Source organism: Strix uralensis, chromosome 16, assembly GCF_047716275.1.
Source record: "Strix uralensis isolate ZFMK-TIS-50842 chromosome 16, bStrUra1, whole genome shotgun sequence".
Lineage (NCBI taxonomy): Eukaryota > Metazoa > Chordata > Aves > Strigiformes > Strigidae > Strix > Strix uralensis.
Window position 1 is genome coordinate 18,013,732 of NC_133987.1, and position 19,421 is coordinate 18,033,152.

General features: G+C 34.8%; 1 protein-coding gene across 37 annotated transcripts in view; it reads right to left on the bottom strand.

Annotated features, from left to right (window-relative positions):
* RBFOX1 (RNA binding fox-1 homolog 1) overlaps positions 1 to 19,421 on the bottom strand; it is a 919,785-nt gene that overhangs the window by 49,896 nt on the left and 850,468 nt on the right. For all 37 annotated transcript variants that reach the window (XM_074885636.1, XM_074885649.1, XM_074885647.1 and 34 more), the window contains one exon: positions 2,787 to 2,919. In XM_074885636.1, coding sequence (XP_074741737.1) covers positions 2,787 to 2,919 — 133 coding nt within the window. The remainder of the gene's footprint in view (positions 1 to 2,786; positions 2,920 to 19,421) is intronic.

Genomic DNA, 19,421 nt, shown 5'->3' on the forward strand with positions numbered 1-19,421 from the left:
CCCACTGTGACTGAAAACCACATTCTTATAATTTATTTTAACTGATTAAGGATTTTATGTGATTAAAATTCCTTTTTGCTGCTTTGATAGGTCAGACTACATAATGGGTGAGCACAGAACAAAGTATTGCAAAAAAATTCCAAATTGTACTATTGTATCAGTGAAGTTACTAGCACAAGATCTAATACACAAGGCCAAAATTATTTCAGAACAGAGCTTTATTAATCCAACTGTGTTATCAGTGCAACAGAGGTATGTATTATTTCTGCACCGATCCATGAATTACAAAAGTTGGAAATTTGTTTTGTGCATTGGAAAGCAGTGCCTTGTTATAAAGCATAGGTGGATGGAGAAAATTAAACCTGACAAATATCTGAACTGAAGTCTATCTAAATTAAGACAAAGCTTACTAATTGAAAACTTTTGCAGCGTCAAACTGTGATAGAAAACATACTGACTGGAAAGGTGAGCCCTAGATTCCCAAGGTTCAATCTCAGACAGCAGTATTCAGAACAATAAGGTGCGACTTCTTAATGATGCAATGCACAGTTCCCTCTGAAGTCACCTTTAAGGACAGGTCATGAAGGAAATAGGCGAGATCTGTCCAACCTAACTGGCAAACAACTCTGCAGAAGAATGCAGGAGTGCCGAGTTGACCTCTTGGAACCCAGTTCCAAAACGCTGCTGAACCTGGCTGCAGTGCAAAACTTCTGTATTAAGTTACAAGAGGTTTTCACAGCGTTTATACATCTAACTTGCTACCTAAAGATGCTGAAAGTAAGCAGTACAATTACATGAGAATATATATGTATTACACTTGGAAATTTAATTCTTCCTGCTGAGTCACTGCACTAACTAAACTATAAAATGTATAAACCGCACACATATATACACAGAGCACCCACATGTGGCCCCTTAAAGCAAATTTTGCAACTAGTAACAAAAAAAGTATTGTCCAATTCAAAAACTGTATCACACATAGCTGGTGTATATTTTCTTATACAACTTTATGACTTTGTATTAAACTAAAGTATTATGTTCATGACATCATGAAACTGGTAATAACCCATGTCGTTATCTCGGTACATACTGCACACTATGTTCAAATCTAAGTTCTTTTTCAACTAAGTAAAGATGGAAAGAGTCCACTTTCTTTATGTGCAGTGTACATTTTGTAGCTGAGACATCCAGACTGAAATCGACTCTTGTAGGGCATTCTAAACTTGTTCCTGTCATTGACATGTACAAATACCTGGACTAACCCTAAATGAGCGTCTGGGCAACAGTAGGATAATTTTGGTGGGACACCATCCTTGCTCAAAGGTAATTCAGGCAATCTTCAAAAATCATAGTGTTTCCTCCAGTAATGGTAATACTGTTTTGCTTACTAGTTAATATTATTTTGCTCATTAAACTACACAAACACTTAAAAAAAATAGAATACACTTTTACAAAATACCCTGATTCTGTGGCATCATTTTTATGTTCATTTTTAGAACATCTTACTTCTCTGAGGTGATAACTGCCCGATGTGAAGGAATGGTCAAAGTGTCTCTCTTGCATATCCCTGAAAATTTAGCTCAAAGGCTGACTGACTACATTAGCAAACTTGTCTAGAAAAAAACCACGGCTTTTGACTTAATAGAACAAAGGTTTAATGAGAAACTGAGGGAACTAGTGAAGGGCATCCATCTTCGTAACAAATTAGGAGGACAGGGTCTTGTGCTGCAAGCTCTCTTACAAGGGGTTATCCACAGTGAGAGCAGATGAGCTGCTGAACAGGATTTTAGTGAGGGTGGACAGATCGATTGCCTTCTCTCAAAGACTTTGCAAACCCTTCCTTACCCTTTCTCAGAAAGATCTGGTTGCTCTACAAAGAGGTAGTGGCATGTCTACCCCAAATTTTTATGACAAAATACTATTCTGGCCTGAGATCCGCTCAGTTTTATGAGTTTCTAAACTTCCCAATTTCTTAACAGCTGATTTTGACAATGTTGGGGCTTTTAAATATCATATGCAGCACACAAAACCGTTCTGTGCCAGCATTTACAGAGCTACAGGAGAATTTGTTTCTTCTTTCTTTCTCTGAAAAATATAACTTAAAAAAAAAAATCTTTTGAAATAACAGGAGATTATTGAGTTTCTAGAAATTATTACTAAGAATTTCTCTCCTTTGTTCCTTAGTTTACTACTTGGTTTTAGTAAATGTAGATCGCTGACAGTGAAATCTTAAGGTATTATTTAAGCAAACGTACTGAAAAACACATGGCCCTGAGAGAAGCACCCCAGATTTCTATCATGGTAAAGATGTCAACTAGAAAAACTAAACAAACTGCAATATAATTAAAAAACAAAACAAAACTCAAAAAATACCGCTAAGCTTTCAGGTCCAGAGACAACTTTCAGTGGATTATTTGAAGGAAAAAAAAAAAAAAAAAAAAAAAAAAGAAGTTAACTTGATCCAACCTCCTTAATAACCAGATGTTTGCAATCATCAAAAATATATCTTTAGCTGAAACAATTTCCCTGTTCCAAAGCGTTCCGTTTCTAAGAGCATTTACATAACAATATGTGACATCTGAAATGCTTAAGGCCACCAACCATGGCAGTACGAATTACAGTCATTTTTCAACATTCCGTGCAAGGTGCACCACTTCCAGCACTGGGATTGGTTGCATGCTGTGGTGGTTTCTGCAGTGAGACACAATCAGCATGCACCACACTCACACGTAGTTTGTAGCCTTTGGAGATTCATGCTAATAGGTGAAAGAGGCTGATCTCCTTACCCGCCGTAGGCTGGAATTGGAGGGGGGGGTGCTGCTGCACGAAACGTGTTGTACACCGTGCGACCTCGGCCTCTTAGATGTGCACCTCTGTAAGCAGCAGCTGCAGTTGCAGCAGGGTAGGGAAATCCTGGCACTGTGAAGAAAAAAAGAGGAATGAATGTAAAATATTCAGATCAGTCTAGTGTTTTAAAACAAGGGTAATGTAGCAGCATGCTTGTGCTAATATTACAGTTTGCCTGTAACTGGATGAGGGAGTTGAAAATAAGTAAATTATTAGTCTTTTAACCAGAGGCCTCCTCTTCTTACAAAAACTCTTTGTATGCAAACAGGAGGCAGCAAACTGGGAATTTAGATGGCAGCATCATAGGTGGCTCTCACTCTCTTAGAAGACACTATTAAAAATAATGTTGAGTGTTTTAGCCAACACTGCTACCAGGAGACTCTTGAGGTCCAGTTCAGGCTCAAATTTATAATGCCAGAGATTTCCATCACATTATTGGATCTATCTTCAAAAGTCAGCCCTGCTTTAAGTGGAGGTGAGATGTTAGACCAAGTGATCTGAAGTGATCTAAATTATCCAGTGATTTTACCAATCAAACAGAGCTTGACTTTTGCTCTAAAGTTGATTATTAACTGGATCTTAATTGCGTACCAAGGGCAAGAAAGACAGAGTAAGAGTTTTCTCAGATTTTGGGTGTGTACCTAATTCATAACAGTACCCGTTAGTCCTTCAAAGGCAAGAGTTGCATAGGTTGGAAATATCTATCTGAATTCAGATAATATCCAGACCCAACAGAAACAATTTAGACAGATAACAAAGAAATTAACTCAGACATTTTTATAATGTCATTGCAACTAAGTGTAAATATTAATTACCTTTCCATGTGAGACTTAAAATATTTTAATCAGAAATTTAACAGTAATACAGTGCAACTTCAAGTTTTTTATCTGTAAAATGTCTCTCTTCATAAACTCTTTAATTGAAATATAAAAATAAAAAAAATCCACTTTGCTTTCTGTGACAGTTTTTTTAACCAGTTCTTCATTACTTCATCTCTCCTTTCTACGTATATTGCTGGTCAATGTTAGAATAGCTATTTTCTGAATGAATTGATCAGTAAGACAGAGAAAATCAAATCCAGCTCTGTTGGCACTCAGGTTACTTCAGTTGTGCTTCACTGTGTTGAATTTTTTTCAGTATATAAATAGATAAAAGAAATAAATATTGCTTAGCAAAGCCCTAATAAGAAGCAAGCAAATGGAAGTAACAATGTACAAAACAGTAAGTTTTTCAAGCCTGAAATACAAATTGATTTCAATCCACATTTGTCTTTCATCTCTTTTAGCATTAAATTTTAAAAGAAGCGTTGAATTTGAAAAAGAAAATGAAAGAAATCACAACTTGTAGATATTGCTAGCCGAACGTATGAAGGAAAATACTGTAATAATGGTGACTTCTCCATTACTGCCTTACTACTGTGGCTTTGGGGCTTTGCTAGGTCCTTCTCTCACTGACAAAAAGGTTATACAGTAATTCTGAAAAGATTTACATGTCTGTGATACAACATAAAACCACCTTATGGCAATACAAATAAATTAAAACAGTCTTTTAAAAAGTGCAAATACCGTATTTTTATTTCTCTTTCTGTAAAAAGAATATGTGTCACAATCAGAATGATGAACTTACAGCACTCAATATACTGTTGATAACTTTGCAATCAACTGCATTTAAGCAGACTTAAAGAGAGTCATGGAAAGCATTTTTTTGGGGGGAAAATGATCATATATATCATATACTTGAAATTCAGATACTTGAGTACTTTTGCATATATTCAAATATTGAACAGTATAAACGCAGTAGTGCTAGAATCATGACCTACTGCTCAAACCTTGTAACTTTTGTTCTTTTCCTTTCCAAGTAAACAATCTTGCATACTAATCAGTACAGTGTTCACACGAAAATGTAAAAGATAATTTTCAGAGGACTGAATATATAGGCAAACATTACAGTAAAAAGATCTACAGGTTGTGCTGTAGTTCCTCTGATAGAGTGGACTGTCTCCAGATAGTAACAGATAAATAAAAGGTGCAATGCTCTAATAAAATTTCATAGATGGAAGTTAGCAATACATGAGAAAAACATGAGGGTTGGACACATGCCATCACTGTTCACTTCTGTCCCTTAGAGAACGTATTTGTGAATGCCACATGCTGGAGACTTCCTGTCTTGGCTTAAATGAGGTGATGCACACAACATACGTTTTAAACGGCCACTTAATTATAATCATGTCTGTTACTTCTGTAAGAGAAACAATGAAGTGGACTGGTACTCTTCAGCATGGAAAGGAAGTGACTCTGGGAGCTATGACAAAGCTGCACAATCATGAATAATGGAGAAAAAACGGGAAAAGGAGGCTCTTCACACAGCCTCTAATTAAGCCGCCATGGAAATTTTTGCCACTGGATGTTACGGATGCTAAAAGTTTGAAAGTTTATATGATCGAAAAGGATGAACAGTTTCCCTGCGGAGAAATAGTATAAAGACATCACCTCTGGTTTACAAAACCAACTCCAAATTGTAGAAAGCTAACAAAATGTTCAAGAACAATATACCTACGCAGTCGCTTCAGTCTTACAACTTTTTTTAGGCATTCAGCTTTTATTCCTTTCCAAATACAGGGTATTGAACTAGATGGAGAACTAATCTAATCCAGTATGATCATCTCTGTTATAAGAGTAATATTTGCTTCCAGTCTGCCTGCATGAGAAAAGTGACTCCTTTCCACCTAGTAGATGGTCATTTCTAGAAGTAAGTTTCTCCAATAATTTGAGAATTGGTGCCTTTTTTAAAAATCATGCAAATAAATTAATAAACCTCCAACAAAATAGTGCTGAGAAGAGTTCGCTTAAGCAAATGGGCGAAAATGGACTTGAGAGTCTGGCCAGGAAAAACTGCTATCTGAAATGGTGTGTATCTTAAATGATAGACCTGAAGGCCGATAGTCTGTAGCTACCTTTAAAATAACCTGTAGTCTTTAGGGGCACTCTTAAACTGCCAAGACTAAGAAAAACTTCTCTGACTTAAAATCCACTGACAAAAAATGACCGAAGTCTGACAACCTTTGAGCAGTTTGGACAACTTCTTCACTTACACGTGCACCTGTAGTTCTCTACATAGTGACAGAAAACACTTTCACAAGAAAAACAGAAACAGTGGTAAAGAAAACCAAACCAATTCGAAAAAGTCTAAGCTCCAGCAATGTAAGGTATCTAACAATGTTGTGGGCTTGCAATACATGATCTGGAAACTCCTGTTCTGAGATCTGTTTCAGCAATTAATTCTCTGTAATTAACGTTCGGCAATATATAAGGCAGTTGCCTTCTTTCAGTGCAACACTCAGGGTCCTAGGCAATCTTTTTGCTGTAAAACGCACTGTTTGAAGTTAACTCACAATTCCTCCATACAGCCACACACCTTATACATGTGTGTGAAGAATGGACCTACCTCTTGATTTTCAGAAGAAATTAGGTCTAATGAAACCCAACTGGAACTGTGCAGAAGTTGTACGGGAGTCAGTGAGAATATACCTCTGTGGAAGCATGAACTCCTACCGTGGTTTATGAGTATTTTTTCCCCTTGAATTGTACCATTCAATCCAGCTTTCACACAGATAGAAAATATTAATTTATTTTTAATTTAATTTTTACTAATTTATATTAAAATATAAATTTTTGCAATAACTGAGCATTTATCCTAAATAATCTTTATTCTGCATGGTAGTCACAACCTTGGAAAGAATTATAAGAAGGGCCACTGACCTGAAATCTTTGACAGTGAATGGTTCTCTACAAAGAAATGTCACTGGAAAAGCAGAGTGCCTCCATCAATGGATGAGTAAAAAAGAACATAAAATATTTTTTTAAAATAGTATTACATTTTTATGAGAAAGAAGGTTTTCCCTTGTGAAAGAGGAGAAAAGGCTAGAAGATAGAGATAAGCAGGAAGAGTCACTTAGCCCATAAGTGTCTACCAAATCCAGAACCCATAATGGAAGCTCAGCATTCATGAGAGATGCTAAGGTAAGACAGTGATTTCTACCATTTTCAAAGTATTTGCAACACAAAGGATGTGTTAAAATGAAAAGCCTGAAGTTATTGTTTTCCTATGCTTGTCTTGCATTGTCTCCTTAATAAAATCATTAAGCATAAAATGTCTAGAGCAAAGCAAAACTCCAAAAAAGCTTGTAGAAGCAATTCCACGGAAGGTAGATTAGTGATTTGGAGTTCTGTCGGGATGAGGATAAGACATGATGGAAACTAAGCCTGAAAAATACAGAACTAATACTGGCATTACAAGGTCTTATGATCAAGTGAGGTCTAACAGGAGAGTTTATATATAACAGAATTATATCAATCCCCAAAACCTGATTTGGGTCAGTCTGAAAATCAGAGTAAACAAGCCTTCTATTTCCAGGCAGTAATGTTAAAGATTAAGTGTAGAGGTAAAATAATCAGGATCATGTCACCTTGGATTTGAGTTCAGCAAAAAAAAGTTATGCTACTTCAGCCCAGCTGAGAAATCATATGGTTAGGAACATGTAATAACTACAGAATTTATTTTGCTACCAACTTTTTAATATCCTCACTCCAAAATAACCAGCAGAAGTGGCACCATTAGAACACAGCTGAAGAATGGACTTCATAAAAACAATTTCATTGAAAGGGCTCTCCCATCAGGAAGCATTAAGTGCTATTAACCAGCCCCACAAGTAATGAATATATTAGCCAGGAGGGGTAAAGATTTTAATGACTTACAGTTTGTAGGTCAACCTTCCTTAGTGCTTCAGTGCCAAACTGCTGAAACTCAGTCACTGATAATGCTATTATAATGGGGTTGAAAATGTGTTTGACTCTCGGCAGGGAAGCATCTGAGTCCACTTCTAAGCAAAAGTACCTTAAATTTATCAAAGCAATTTGATGACTGAAATTCTTCTGATCTGTGATAGAGAAAAGGCAGATTTCTCCAACTACACATTGATGATATGAGGTGATAATATGAGGTTAAAAAAAAAAAAACCCACGACTTTTCTAAGGACTATATATAGTCAAATGTCAAGCCAAAGAAACAATTTACATTCTCATCTAATAGCCCCCCATCAGTTCTGTAGTGATTCATTCAGCTGTTCAAATATGAATGAGACTACAAGGGCAACAACAAAAAATCAGTTCCTACAGTGGAACTGCATTTTTACTTTTTCAAATTAAAAAAGAAGAGTGAAAACAATACACTGTTGAAGTGCTTGGTTTTGCTTGATAAAATCATCCAAAACCATAAAAATCATCTTGTATTATAGCCTAAATGAAAATTTTTTAGGAACATTACGTTGGTAAGATTCCTTCTTTAAACCTATTTGTTCTATTTTTATATTTAACAGGATAAAATTTTAAAAAAATTGTATTATTACAATGAATATTGTCCAAAAAGTACTCTCTTCTGGATACGTTTTGTAAACATGGAAACACTGTCAGGGTACCTCCTTCATCAAACTTCAGTTTAGATCTCAGACATGAAATCTCTTCAGCAAATTGCAATATGTAGGCAAATAAAAAGTCCTTTGGAATTAACAGGATTCATGTTAATATACTGGCAAAATTCAGGTAACTAATGATTTTATATAGAAAACAAATATGAACATTAGGAAAAGAAGAGGAACTTAATCTTTGTGTTCAGAGATGAAATTTAATCAAATCTTAATTTCTCCCGAAAGATGTAATATAAGCATTGGTTTTATTAATATTTTATTAAATGAACATGACAGGTAGGTGCACTTTCTAGGCACCATATCTCAACATGCCTTGGAAAACAAAGACTGAAGGAACAATGACAATGCTTAAGTTCCCAAAAGGAGGAATATAACCTGGTAAAAAATACTTAAGGGTTATACACTGTGTATTAAAGTTTTAAAGCTTTGGGATAGATGGAAGAGTAGCAGATGCAGAAAACAACAGGGGGCAGATTTTGTATCAAAGCCATAAAAATATACAGCCATTTTAATGGGCAATTATTCTTTGCCTTTGTGCTGTGGTTTGAATTTGTATGAAAGTGCCATATGCCTCAAGAAAGGTGTGCCATCAAAATGGATGAACGAATCTACCTCTCATCACTCCTAATCTCTCCTCCTTCACACAAACTAGCAGGTCATCCACTATCAAGAGTTTTCAAATGTTTTATGGTAAAGAATTTTAATGTTACATCATGTCTAAATCAGTTTATAGCTAATTTACTGCAACGTAGCTTAAATGTTAGAAAGGCAAGGAAACACATTTACATTTTTCCCATAGTTCAGGAGGATCCCTGTTGAGGAAACACTTCAGAAGTGCTGGACAATAAATTAAAAACAAAGAGATATAATTGGTAGCACGCTGAGAAAGGCTAAGCAGAATAATCTATACGATCTTATCTGAGATTTCAGGAACAGAATCAGGAGTTTATCCCGATGCCGTGTAATGAGTTTTCACTTTACCGTAATAGCAATTAGTAGTATTACTTGGCATTCTTTAAAAGAATTATAAAACCTGTGTTAAAGAGGATGTGTGCAGACCTTTGCATTTAAATACACAGTCCAAAGTACAGAGCAAGTAAAATTTAAGCTCTGTTACTACAGATTTTAACATAAAAAGGCTTTTACATTATATATGAATACACATACGGATTCTTAAAATTTCAGGGTAAAAAAATCTTTAGAAAGTTCACAATGTTTAAAAATAGCAAGCTGAAAATACATTTTTTCACTTGTCACTTTTGTGAGATGATTAACCCTGGGATCGAGCTGTGAATTAACTGAATTCAAAGGAAATTTCGCATGTATGTCAAATACAGTCACAACTGGTCACTTCTATTCCCTTCATTCACAATCTATTTATTTTTTGAAACACATACTTAAAATTAGTAGAACTATCATGTCCTTACTATTGTACAAAAATATATGTCAGTATTAAACACTGTTGTTTAGGAATGAATAAATCTGTATTTTGGACAAACCATTACTTATAGGACATTCTCATTTGAAATGCATTGGAAAAGGAAAACAAAAATCTCTAATTAATGTACAAGTCTAATCACCATTCTCCACATGGAAGAGTAATTTTTCACTGTTCATTTGCTCAGTGTAATCTCAAAACTGACATAACAGAAAAGCAATGGCCTATAAATCTGCTCTCATTTGTTTCTTTAATATTCATATTCCATTGAACTACAGCTGCTTGTTGCTGCAGTCTATTACAACATGCAAAACTGTCGATAAAAATGTTATGAAAGGCAAGATGTGTTTCTTCATGGTTCTGTGTGCCATTTGTTTTTAAAAAAATAACAATAAATGACTCACGGATTGTCCCTTAGTTTGCTGCATGCTGGGCGATTAGTGATTAATTACCTTGCTGCAAATTGACATGGCACAAGGAAATTGACACAGCTCTGATTAATTAACTTTTTCTGTGAGACAGTTACTTACAAAACACTGCACACTGTAATTGAATCCCTTTACACAACACTACTGCATTAAGCTTCCAGTCAAATCCAAATTAGCACCAAATTTTACATAAATTTGGTTAAACTTTTTATAATAAGGTATACCCTGAAAGTTTACATAAATATTTCCAGAAAGAGGACAGACAGCTGCTTTAAGACACTGTTTTCAACTATTTCATCCTCAGACATATGAAAAATAAGATGGTAGATTTTTCCATACCTAACGACCATCATAATCAAGTGCACTCAAAAAACATACATAAAATATTTCAGTAAAAGCAACCTCCTATTTAATGAACTTATGTTAAATAGTAGGAAGACACCTAACTGTTCCAACAAAACTTTTAATTGGTTTATCTTTAGCTTAAATTTGTTTCCAGATCTATTTGATCTACTATTTCAACAACGACTGCATATACTGAAGTCACACTTAGTTTTCTTTATAATTAAGTATATATGGAATTATTCTTTTTCTCTGCCCTCCTTTGTTTAAACTCCTCTAATATACCAATAAATAAACCACCATTGGCTACTATCTACATTGATACCATTATATGCTAGGGATTTATAACCTTTGGAGCAAAATCTTGATGCTAAAGCCTGGAAACTGTCTCATCCTTTTGTGTGAACTTTTTTAACTGTGAGGGTGACTGAGCACTGGCACAGGTACCCAGAGAGCCTGTGGAGTCTCCATCCTTGGAGATATCCAAAAGTTGTTTGGACATAGTCCTGGGCAGCCTGCTCAAGGTCATGCTGCTTAAGCAGGGAGGGGGGGCCAAGGTGACCTCCAGAGACTCCTTCCAACCTCAGCCACTCTGAAATTCAGTCATTTGGTGATTCTGTGATTACCAGAAATTCCCATATAATCTCATCCTTCTTTTACTGGACTATATATCCAGCCACCTGATCCCTCAGACATGAAGGGATTTCTCTTAACATGCAGAAGAAAATGGAGGATGTGGAGAGATGAAAAATAACAGATGATTGAGAATTTTTTTGTAAAGCTATGTAATTACACCAACCTACAATTTTGAATAAAAAAGAGGCTATAATTGATGGTCAAATTAATTATAGCGTACTTAATAACAAAATAAGAGTACTGCACAGTTGATGTTACAAAGAATACAAATAGCTGATGTACAAAGAATAGTTGACTTTTCACAAAAGAAACTTCTAATAAACAAGAAAAATCTCAGTAGGTAAAAACGAACAACAAAGCAACTAGTCCATAAAGGAAAAGAAATAGAAGAGATCAGAGAAACCACACCTGATCTTAAATTAAAGAACAATTTTCAAATATAGATGATCAAACTGATCTATAACTTGTCATATTCCTGGTTGTTGGACATCTACAAGTTCCAAGCAAATGGAAAAATTCACCTGTGTCTAGCTGAACATCATTCCTGAGACAAAGTAAAAATGACATGGTTATGGAAAACTAGATGAAGAATAGCACTACTATAAAAAGGTGACAAAATTTAGTAATTTGAATGTTTATGAAAGTCAATTCTGTGGTGACCAGAGTTCTGTCTGGATGACACAAGGATTACTAAAACTCAACAGAATTATTAAACTGTAAAAAAGAACGTTGTCAGAACGTTGTTGGGTTGGGACAAATTTATTCAGGAAGTGATTGAGGAAAATTCCAGCTCTTAACCTAATCCAAGCCATAATGGAAAAAATTGTCAAAACAAAGAATTGCACCTGCAAAGTCATGTAGATATTAAAAATGTTAATTCCCCAAGAGTACTTACTATTTGTGAAATTCAGGTTGAAGATTTTGCTGTATACAACATGGTTCAAAGAGACATGATTTAATAACAACCATCACACAATGCAAGAAAGAGTGACACTAAAGTAAGTCTTTATTTGAAACCAAATCTTACAGGCTAAGCTGAAAACCACAAAATTAACAACTTTACATCTGATAGACAGAATGATTTGAGATGTACGGTCAACTGTGTGTGCCTACCTACTAAAAATAAGTAACACAGCATCTAGAATGCAAACATCAGAAGCCTGCATCTAGGACTCTACACAAAGGATCTTATGTACAATAATATCGTAGATCATGACGCCAAAAAATATTAAACGTAATTCTCACTATTTAGCTGCATACAGAGAGGACTAAGTCCAAACAATCCTATTGTCCTAACTCATTGATTAGTCACGAGTACTGCCGGTGGCCAAGTGCCATATCTCCATTAACAGGAAAGTACTAAGTTAAGACACACGAGATGCTCAACTGTCCTTGGTCAAACATAATTTTTATTATTTGAACTAAAGAACAAAGATACTCTCCACAATTTACAATTAAAAATGTTATGCACACCATTCCAGTCATCTCCCACTCCCAGGTGTAGGATGGTGTATAAGTTAAAACAAAGTCAGTGGCACACAACTCGGGGCACGTCTATCTTTATAAAACTCTTAAGCGTGCTAGTTCAGATATACTGCACCATCACTAAACAGATTAACAGAAGAACGAGTATAAACATCAAGGCACTGAAAAACAGATTTGCAGGAGTGAAATGAAACCCATATTTACAGATTCTGGACAACTACAATACATCTTACTAATGACTTATAAGTCACCACGTAAAATACTGATAAAGAGAAGGTAAAAGGACAGTTATCCTGAAAATAGTTACAGAAGGACAATATATAGTGAGAGAACACAAAAAAATGCTGTAACAAGAATTTCAGGCAGTGCTACCAAAAAAACCTCAGAAGAGGTTCACTTTACAGTTTAAAAATGTTGATACTTAAATCAAGAATATAACGTAATACATATGAATATAATTTTTCTTAATTTTGTTAATTTTGTGTTGTCTTTATACCTATCTGATTTAGAAGTCAGTGAAGTTATCCTACATTCAGAATTGTGCAACTTTATTCAAAGCAAGGTCCAATACAATAGGCCAAAACAGTGTTTAAAAACCTTCCGAAGACATTCCAACAAGAGATGACATCAATATTTTTCTCTGGAAGTGAGACATGATTTTTCAACCTTTTACACTTCTGTACAGCGAGTGGCGGGAAATCATGGAAAACAATTAGTAAACTTCCTATCTTACTTATTATTGATATCTTCTTTATTTAAACTTTCATGTAAACCCATTGTATTTTAACATACAGACAAGGAAGGTCAGTTACCACATTATTCCTGGGTTACTACGAGGTGGTTCTCTTTATTTATAAAGGCAATTAATTAATTCAGGGAACACATTAAAAGATAGTTTGACTCCTAAATGCTTCTGTCACCTGGTTTTTACTGAGGTTTTTGTAACCTGGAAATGATGTGTGTGATTGGTCTACTCAAATGTATGGACCCTTTGGGTGGGATTTTTGCACTGTTTCATTCATGAATCTCAGTCCTACAATGGTTAAGTTGGCTTAATCATAGAACTCCTTTGCAGCGGTACTCTAACTTTTTCCTGTTAAGCAATAAAAAGCAGACAAAACCACAAACATGTAAACGAAACCTACTAATGTATATTTTAATTGTGATGAAATGACCTGCCATTCGAGTTTAAGAGAAAAGACACCAATTAAAAATTCAGTTTGCAGAAACCTTTTTATATTTAATTCAGAAATACTGTAACATAGGCAAATTATTTACACCATATGAATACTCATTCTTTAAGCTGTTCCTGACCCATACACCAATTCAAAATGGCAAGCTTACTAAACTGCAACTCCCTTACCAATAACAGTAAAATCACAACAAATAAATTAAGAAAAACTACAGCAATAAAATCAGAACAAATTAATCATTCATGTCATTACAATAAAGCACATGTCCATTAGGACTGAATATGGTCAATCATGTCTTACATACAAAACCCAGAAAAGGATATAGCAAATGCCAGGAGCGCCTACACTTTAGTTGCCTGGAGTCTCAGCATAATACTAAACCGACTATCATCATTACAATATAATTTTCAGGTAATTTCTTGTGTGCAACAGATTAAACCTGACAAAATCAACTGAATCAAGATTTCTAAACTGAATGTTTCCACTAATGATTCTGCTCAGAAGTGCATTTTAAAATCACCTCTTGAGAATTTGTATTTTCCCCATGTAATCTTCTTGGTACTGGAAATATCCCAGAATATAATAGAAATGTCAGAGGTCTTACTTCAATCCATTAGTAATGCCACAGAAAAATAAAACCTGGAATGTCTTCACTGAAACAAGAAACATGAAAATAGTTTCACACAGCATTTTTGAGGTAGTTTACTAATATTCCTAAACCAAGTAACCTACTTTTAGCAAGGATATTCAACAGATAGATTGAATAGACAGGCTTTAATTAATTCTCATTTCTGTGGCACAGTGAGTCCTCAAACAGACTAAATTTTACTATTGGATGTGGTATTTATACTTAGTATTTATGATTTTCCTTATTTATTCCATGCATATCAACAAAGTCCCAAACTATCCTCCACTTATGAATCAAAACAAAACACCCATGGGAAAAAAAAATATTTTAAAAATAGTACATGTGTCTCTCATACATAAGTCTTCGTAAGTTTTTAATAGAGAACATATATAGAAAGCAAAATTCCCGTATCATATAATTAATACTTTAAGCTTCTGCTATAGATTTTCCTTCTCTCCTGGCCTGTAACACATACCTTTGGCTCAGTAAGATTATTAGGATAATTTAGGAACATTTCTAATGCCTGTTCTGAAGTAATGGAATGTATTTCCCTACTTGCTTTAAAAGAACTTAAGAATTAAAAATACTTCTTGTCAAAAGTATTACAAGACCAAAGGTTTCCAGGGAATTTTCTGAAAGAACTGCCTTCCCACCTTTCAAAACCATCTCATCTTTGCCTTGTTGTTTTCTGGTTGCTCATAAGCTAAAATCCCAGGGCAACAGAGTTTATTGTTTTAATATCTGTCTGACGCAAAGCAAAAGTATTCTCTGGTGAGTGCTTATCTGTCATATATACTTCTGTGAAAGGAATATCAAGACAAATAAGATGTTCTAGGGCATATCATGGGATTAGGAATTTGGCACTGTCTGAATTCTGTTCAAAAATAGTTGAAATGATAAATACAAAAAATATCTACACCGATATTTTGAGGATGAGAACTGGAAGAGCATTGAGTTTTCAGTATTTTAATTATAAAGGCTTTATACTATTTTAGTATGAATAGAGAATGAACACTCAAGTCCATAAATGGGACAAACAAAATGAGAGGAAAAAAATATTCATATTTGAAATAGTTAAAACAGTAAACGTCTATTCTAATGACACAATGACTGTGGACTTACTTTGTATTAATTAAACTCAATGTAATGGCATTTTCTATATTGAAATGAATAGTCAGTGATCTGGAAATGCATTTAGACCATTAGGTTAATTACAGAAACTGATGGAAGTTTTATCAGACAATTACAATTAAAGAACACGAACAATGTGGGACAGATTTATAAGCATTTGTACCACCTCAATCATTTTTCCTGAATTTCACCACCACTTCTTACAAAATTGTAATCAATATATTAATTAAAAAATGGGCCAACTTCATTTGCCCTTGAGTATGATAAAATAAAATTATATCTGATTTATGCATTTTCATATTTTATCTTCTTTTATTTCTATCACTTCCTTGCAATATGAGAGATTTATTTATTTTTGATAAAAAAATGAAAATTTATGGAAAAAGAACATGGATATTTTGGAGCTGATAAGCATGCTTACTGAAGATAAAACAACTCTAACATTTAGAAAATGTAAGCCAAAATTGACATTAGTTTAAAATGTACTCATTGAAGCCAAGGCAAAATTCTCCTTTATGGGCATGCAAAACATTTGAGAAATATAGGCAGTCATCTGCGCATCACTCTGAACAATGGAGTGTAGCAATTTACTGGTTTACCACATATGTTACCTGTGCAGTCCAGTGAGCTGTCCCTTTAATACATGCTCAGAAAAATCTACCAGTAAGTTACATATCCAATAACTCCAGTATCTTTACTTTTACTTAGAGCTAAAATAAAGCCTAAAAGTTACAAAGATCAAAGTTGTGATCTAGAAAACAGTGAAGAACAGTTAGTTGCTTTTGAGCTTTTGTTAAAACTTGTAATCTCTCTCCCAATGCCTTCCATGGGACCTGGGTACGCACAACTGTAAATTTTGAAAAATGTGATGAACAGCTTTAGGCTGGCTTCCTTGCTACACCAGCTAGTACTTCGCCAGCCCAAGAACGTTGATTAGCTATCCCAGTGCACAAAGAAACTTTCTACTGGCAGGTGCACCTCCTTTGCCCTCTGCTGCCTTGAAAGGGAAGGGGAGGTTGTCAAGAAAATGGAGGTAGGCTCTTCATAGAGGCACAAACCGGGAGGACAAGAGACAACAAACATAACTTGAAAGATGAGAGGTTTACACTGTAAGGACATTCAAGTTTTGGAACAGACGACTCAGAAAGGTTGTGCAGTCTCCATCCTTAAAGGTGCCCTGGTGCAACCCAGTCCTTCCAACCTGAATTATTCTATGATTCTACAATTTCAAGTATTCCTTCTTTCCCATGTTTTGGCTCTCATCTATTTCTATTTCACCGACATTTTCAGGTACTTCTACATTACAGAAACATGGGGAAAATAGGCACTAAACAGTTTTCAAAAGTCTTCGCACAAATTGAGATTCGTATTTTTGCCTTTTTTAACCATACATACCCAGCTATATTACTGTCCTTTGTAGAACAGTGATACAGATATTCAGTGACAGAACTTTTTTCTTCATTTGAATCTTCCTTTTCTCCAGCAGGATCTTAATATTCTCATGGATCCTATTCTTGAGTGGCTTCAATTTGAAAAAGTTCCAAGATTTTTCTTGATACATTTCTTATTTAACAGTAGATACAAATTTCTTCAGGATTTAAAAATTTCCTGTGGAAGCAACTAGTCTAAAGAAGCAGGGGCAAAAAGAGACTGTCAGTTACGTGCAGCCAAACTATTTGATTTACTAAGTTTCAGTGAGATATCATGGGCCTCCAGGAAGATTCCAGTAAACGCTTGCTTACTCACTGGGACTTGGTGTACTCTAATCTTTACTTTCTGGATATATCTCCTTCCAATACTCGTCTATGTTCTGCATTAAGATAATGATGAAGTATTTAACTGAAAACAGTTGTATTAGTTCTGTCCTCAAGATGCCAATACTATGGGAATCTACAGCAGCCAAGATGAGACCATGAGCTTCCTTTGGTTGTCTCAATAAGGCAAAGAATCTGTCCCACCAAGGGATGTGAACACATTTGCATGCTGAAACTATGCTTTCTACATAACAAATGATCTATTCCCAGAAAAGATGTGCAAATGAAAAACTGATCCAGGTCCCATCTTCTGCTTCAGCATAAGAGAACAGATGATGCACGAGAGACTATTGTTACTGATTTGTTCCACTGCTCGCAGAAGAAACAGCTCATTTCTTTTTGTATTATGCAAAGGGCCAGAAGTGATGGAAGGAAGCAGGGCCATGTTTCCATCTCCTGACATATTCAGAGGTGTAACTAATCACTGTACTGGGAAATGTACAATGTGATACATAAAATATATCCCGGGGAAATAAAACGTCAGAAGGGAAAGATTAGCTCCAAGAAATGCACTCTTCTTTCTGTCCAGTGAAAAAAATGGGGTAAAAATGTTCAGAGTCATCAGAGACAACTAGTGACTGATACAATTAAAAGTTAAAAAGTTAAGTGAGAAATAAAGCTAGCCAAATTAAGAAAAATATATTTTACAACCATGCTTCAGTCCTTCATTTCTTACAGAACATAACTCGGGAGCAAAAGATGAACAGTCAAGTTAAAAACAACATTTCTAAAAAAAGGGACCATCCTCTTCCAAATATCTGAAAATTCCTAAATGCCATTAGCATTTAATGAACTGAAAACCTCTCAGATGGCTTTAAAAATCTCAGACTACTCTTTCCCTTCTGTTAAAACAATTACAAATTTTAAACCTCTTAATTCTTACATTGTAAGCTGTTCTAAAATATTACATGGTTACAATACTGGCAGTAACAGAATAAATGATTAACAAAGTATTCAGAGATGAAGGCTGCAATATTGTTGTCTACATGGAACGATAATACTAAAAGTATCAGTCTCCTAGATATTAATGTTAATTTATCAGTTATTTCAATACTACAAATGTGCATAAAAAATGGAATATAGATCTTTGAAATAATAAAAGAAGGAAATGAGACAAAAGTCAAGCTTCATTTCTATTCACTTCTTAGAAGTTCCTATAGAAATGGAAGTATTTTACATCTTTATTGAAAGTTTTGTAATAAGGAGAAATTAAAAAAAAATTACAATCATTAGTAATTGTAGTATTTCTGTATTATTAGGAGTTGTTACCCTGTGGGGGAAACTACATTTTGGCAATATGAATACTGTACATAATAAAAGAAAAATCATGACTTGCAGACACACAGATTCAACAGAAGTGTAATAATTTCTACTGCAAGGGCTACTAGCAATCTCTTGTTATGAAACTGTGTATTACACATTGCCCAGTGGGAAGCAGATAGGCAAAGTCTGTTTACTTATGTATTTGGCATAATTGAAAACAAACAGGTGTTTGTTAGGATATCATTGTTCAAGGAGCACCACTGCAAAATAAGATTTTTCAAAGGGATTGACTCATGAGACATAATGGAAACTGTGAAGTACAGAGCTGGGCTAGCTATACAATGACTGTCTAGGGAATTAATAATAGTGGAAATGCCATACATTGTAAAGAGCAACCCTAGAAGTAAATTTCCTAGGATAGAACTCAGTGAGATAATAGGAGAACAGGGTAAACTTAAGAAAGGCTTTATTTAGAGCAATTTCCAGAAAATTAAAAACAAACACCCCCCCCCCCCCCCCCGAAGCTCCCTAACAGTGAGATGAATGAAATGTTTGGACAATTTTCTAGGAAAATAATTTCAGTCAGAGATTGGTATTTTGGTCAAAAGACTGGTATTTCAGGCAAAAAGGAATAGTGCACTAAAAATGTACAAAAGGGAACAGTGATTTAAACAGTCAGTATTTCATCTCTGTGTTACTACAAGGATTTAAAAAAAACCACTGCTTGGGAAAGG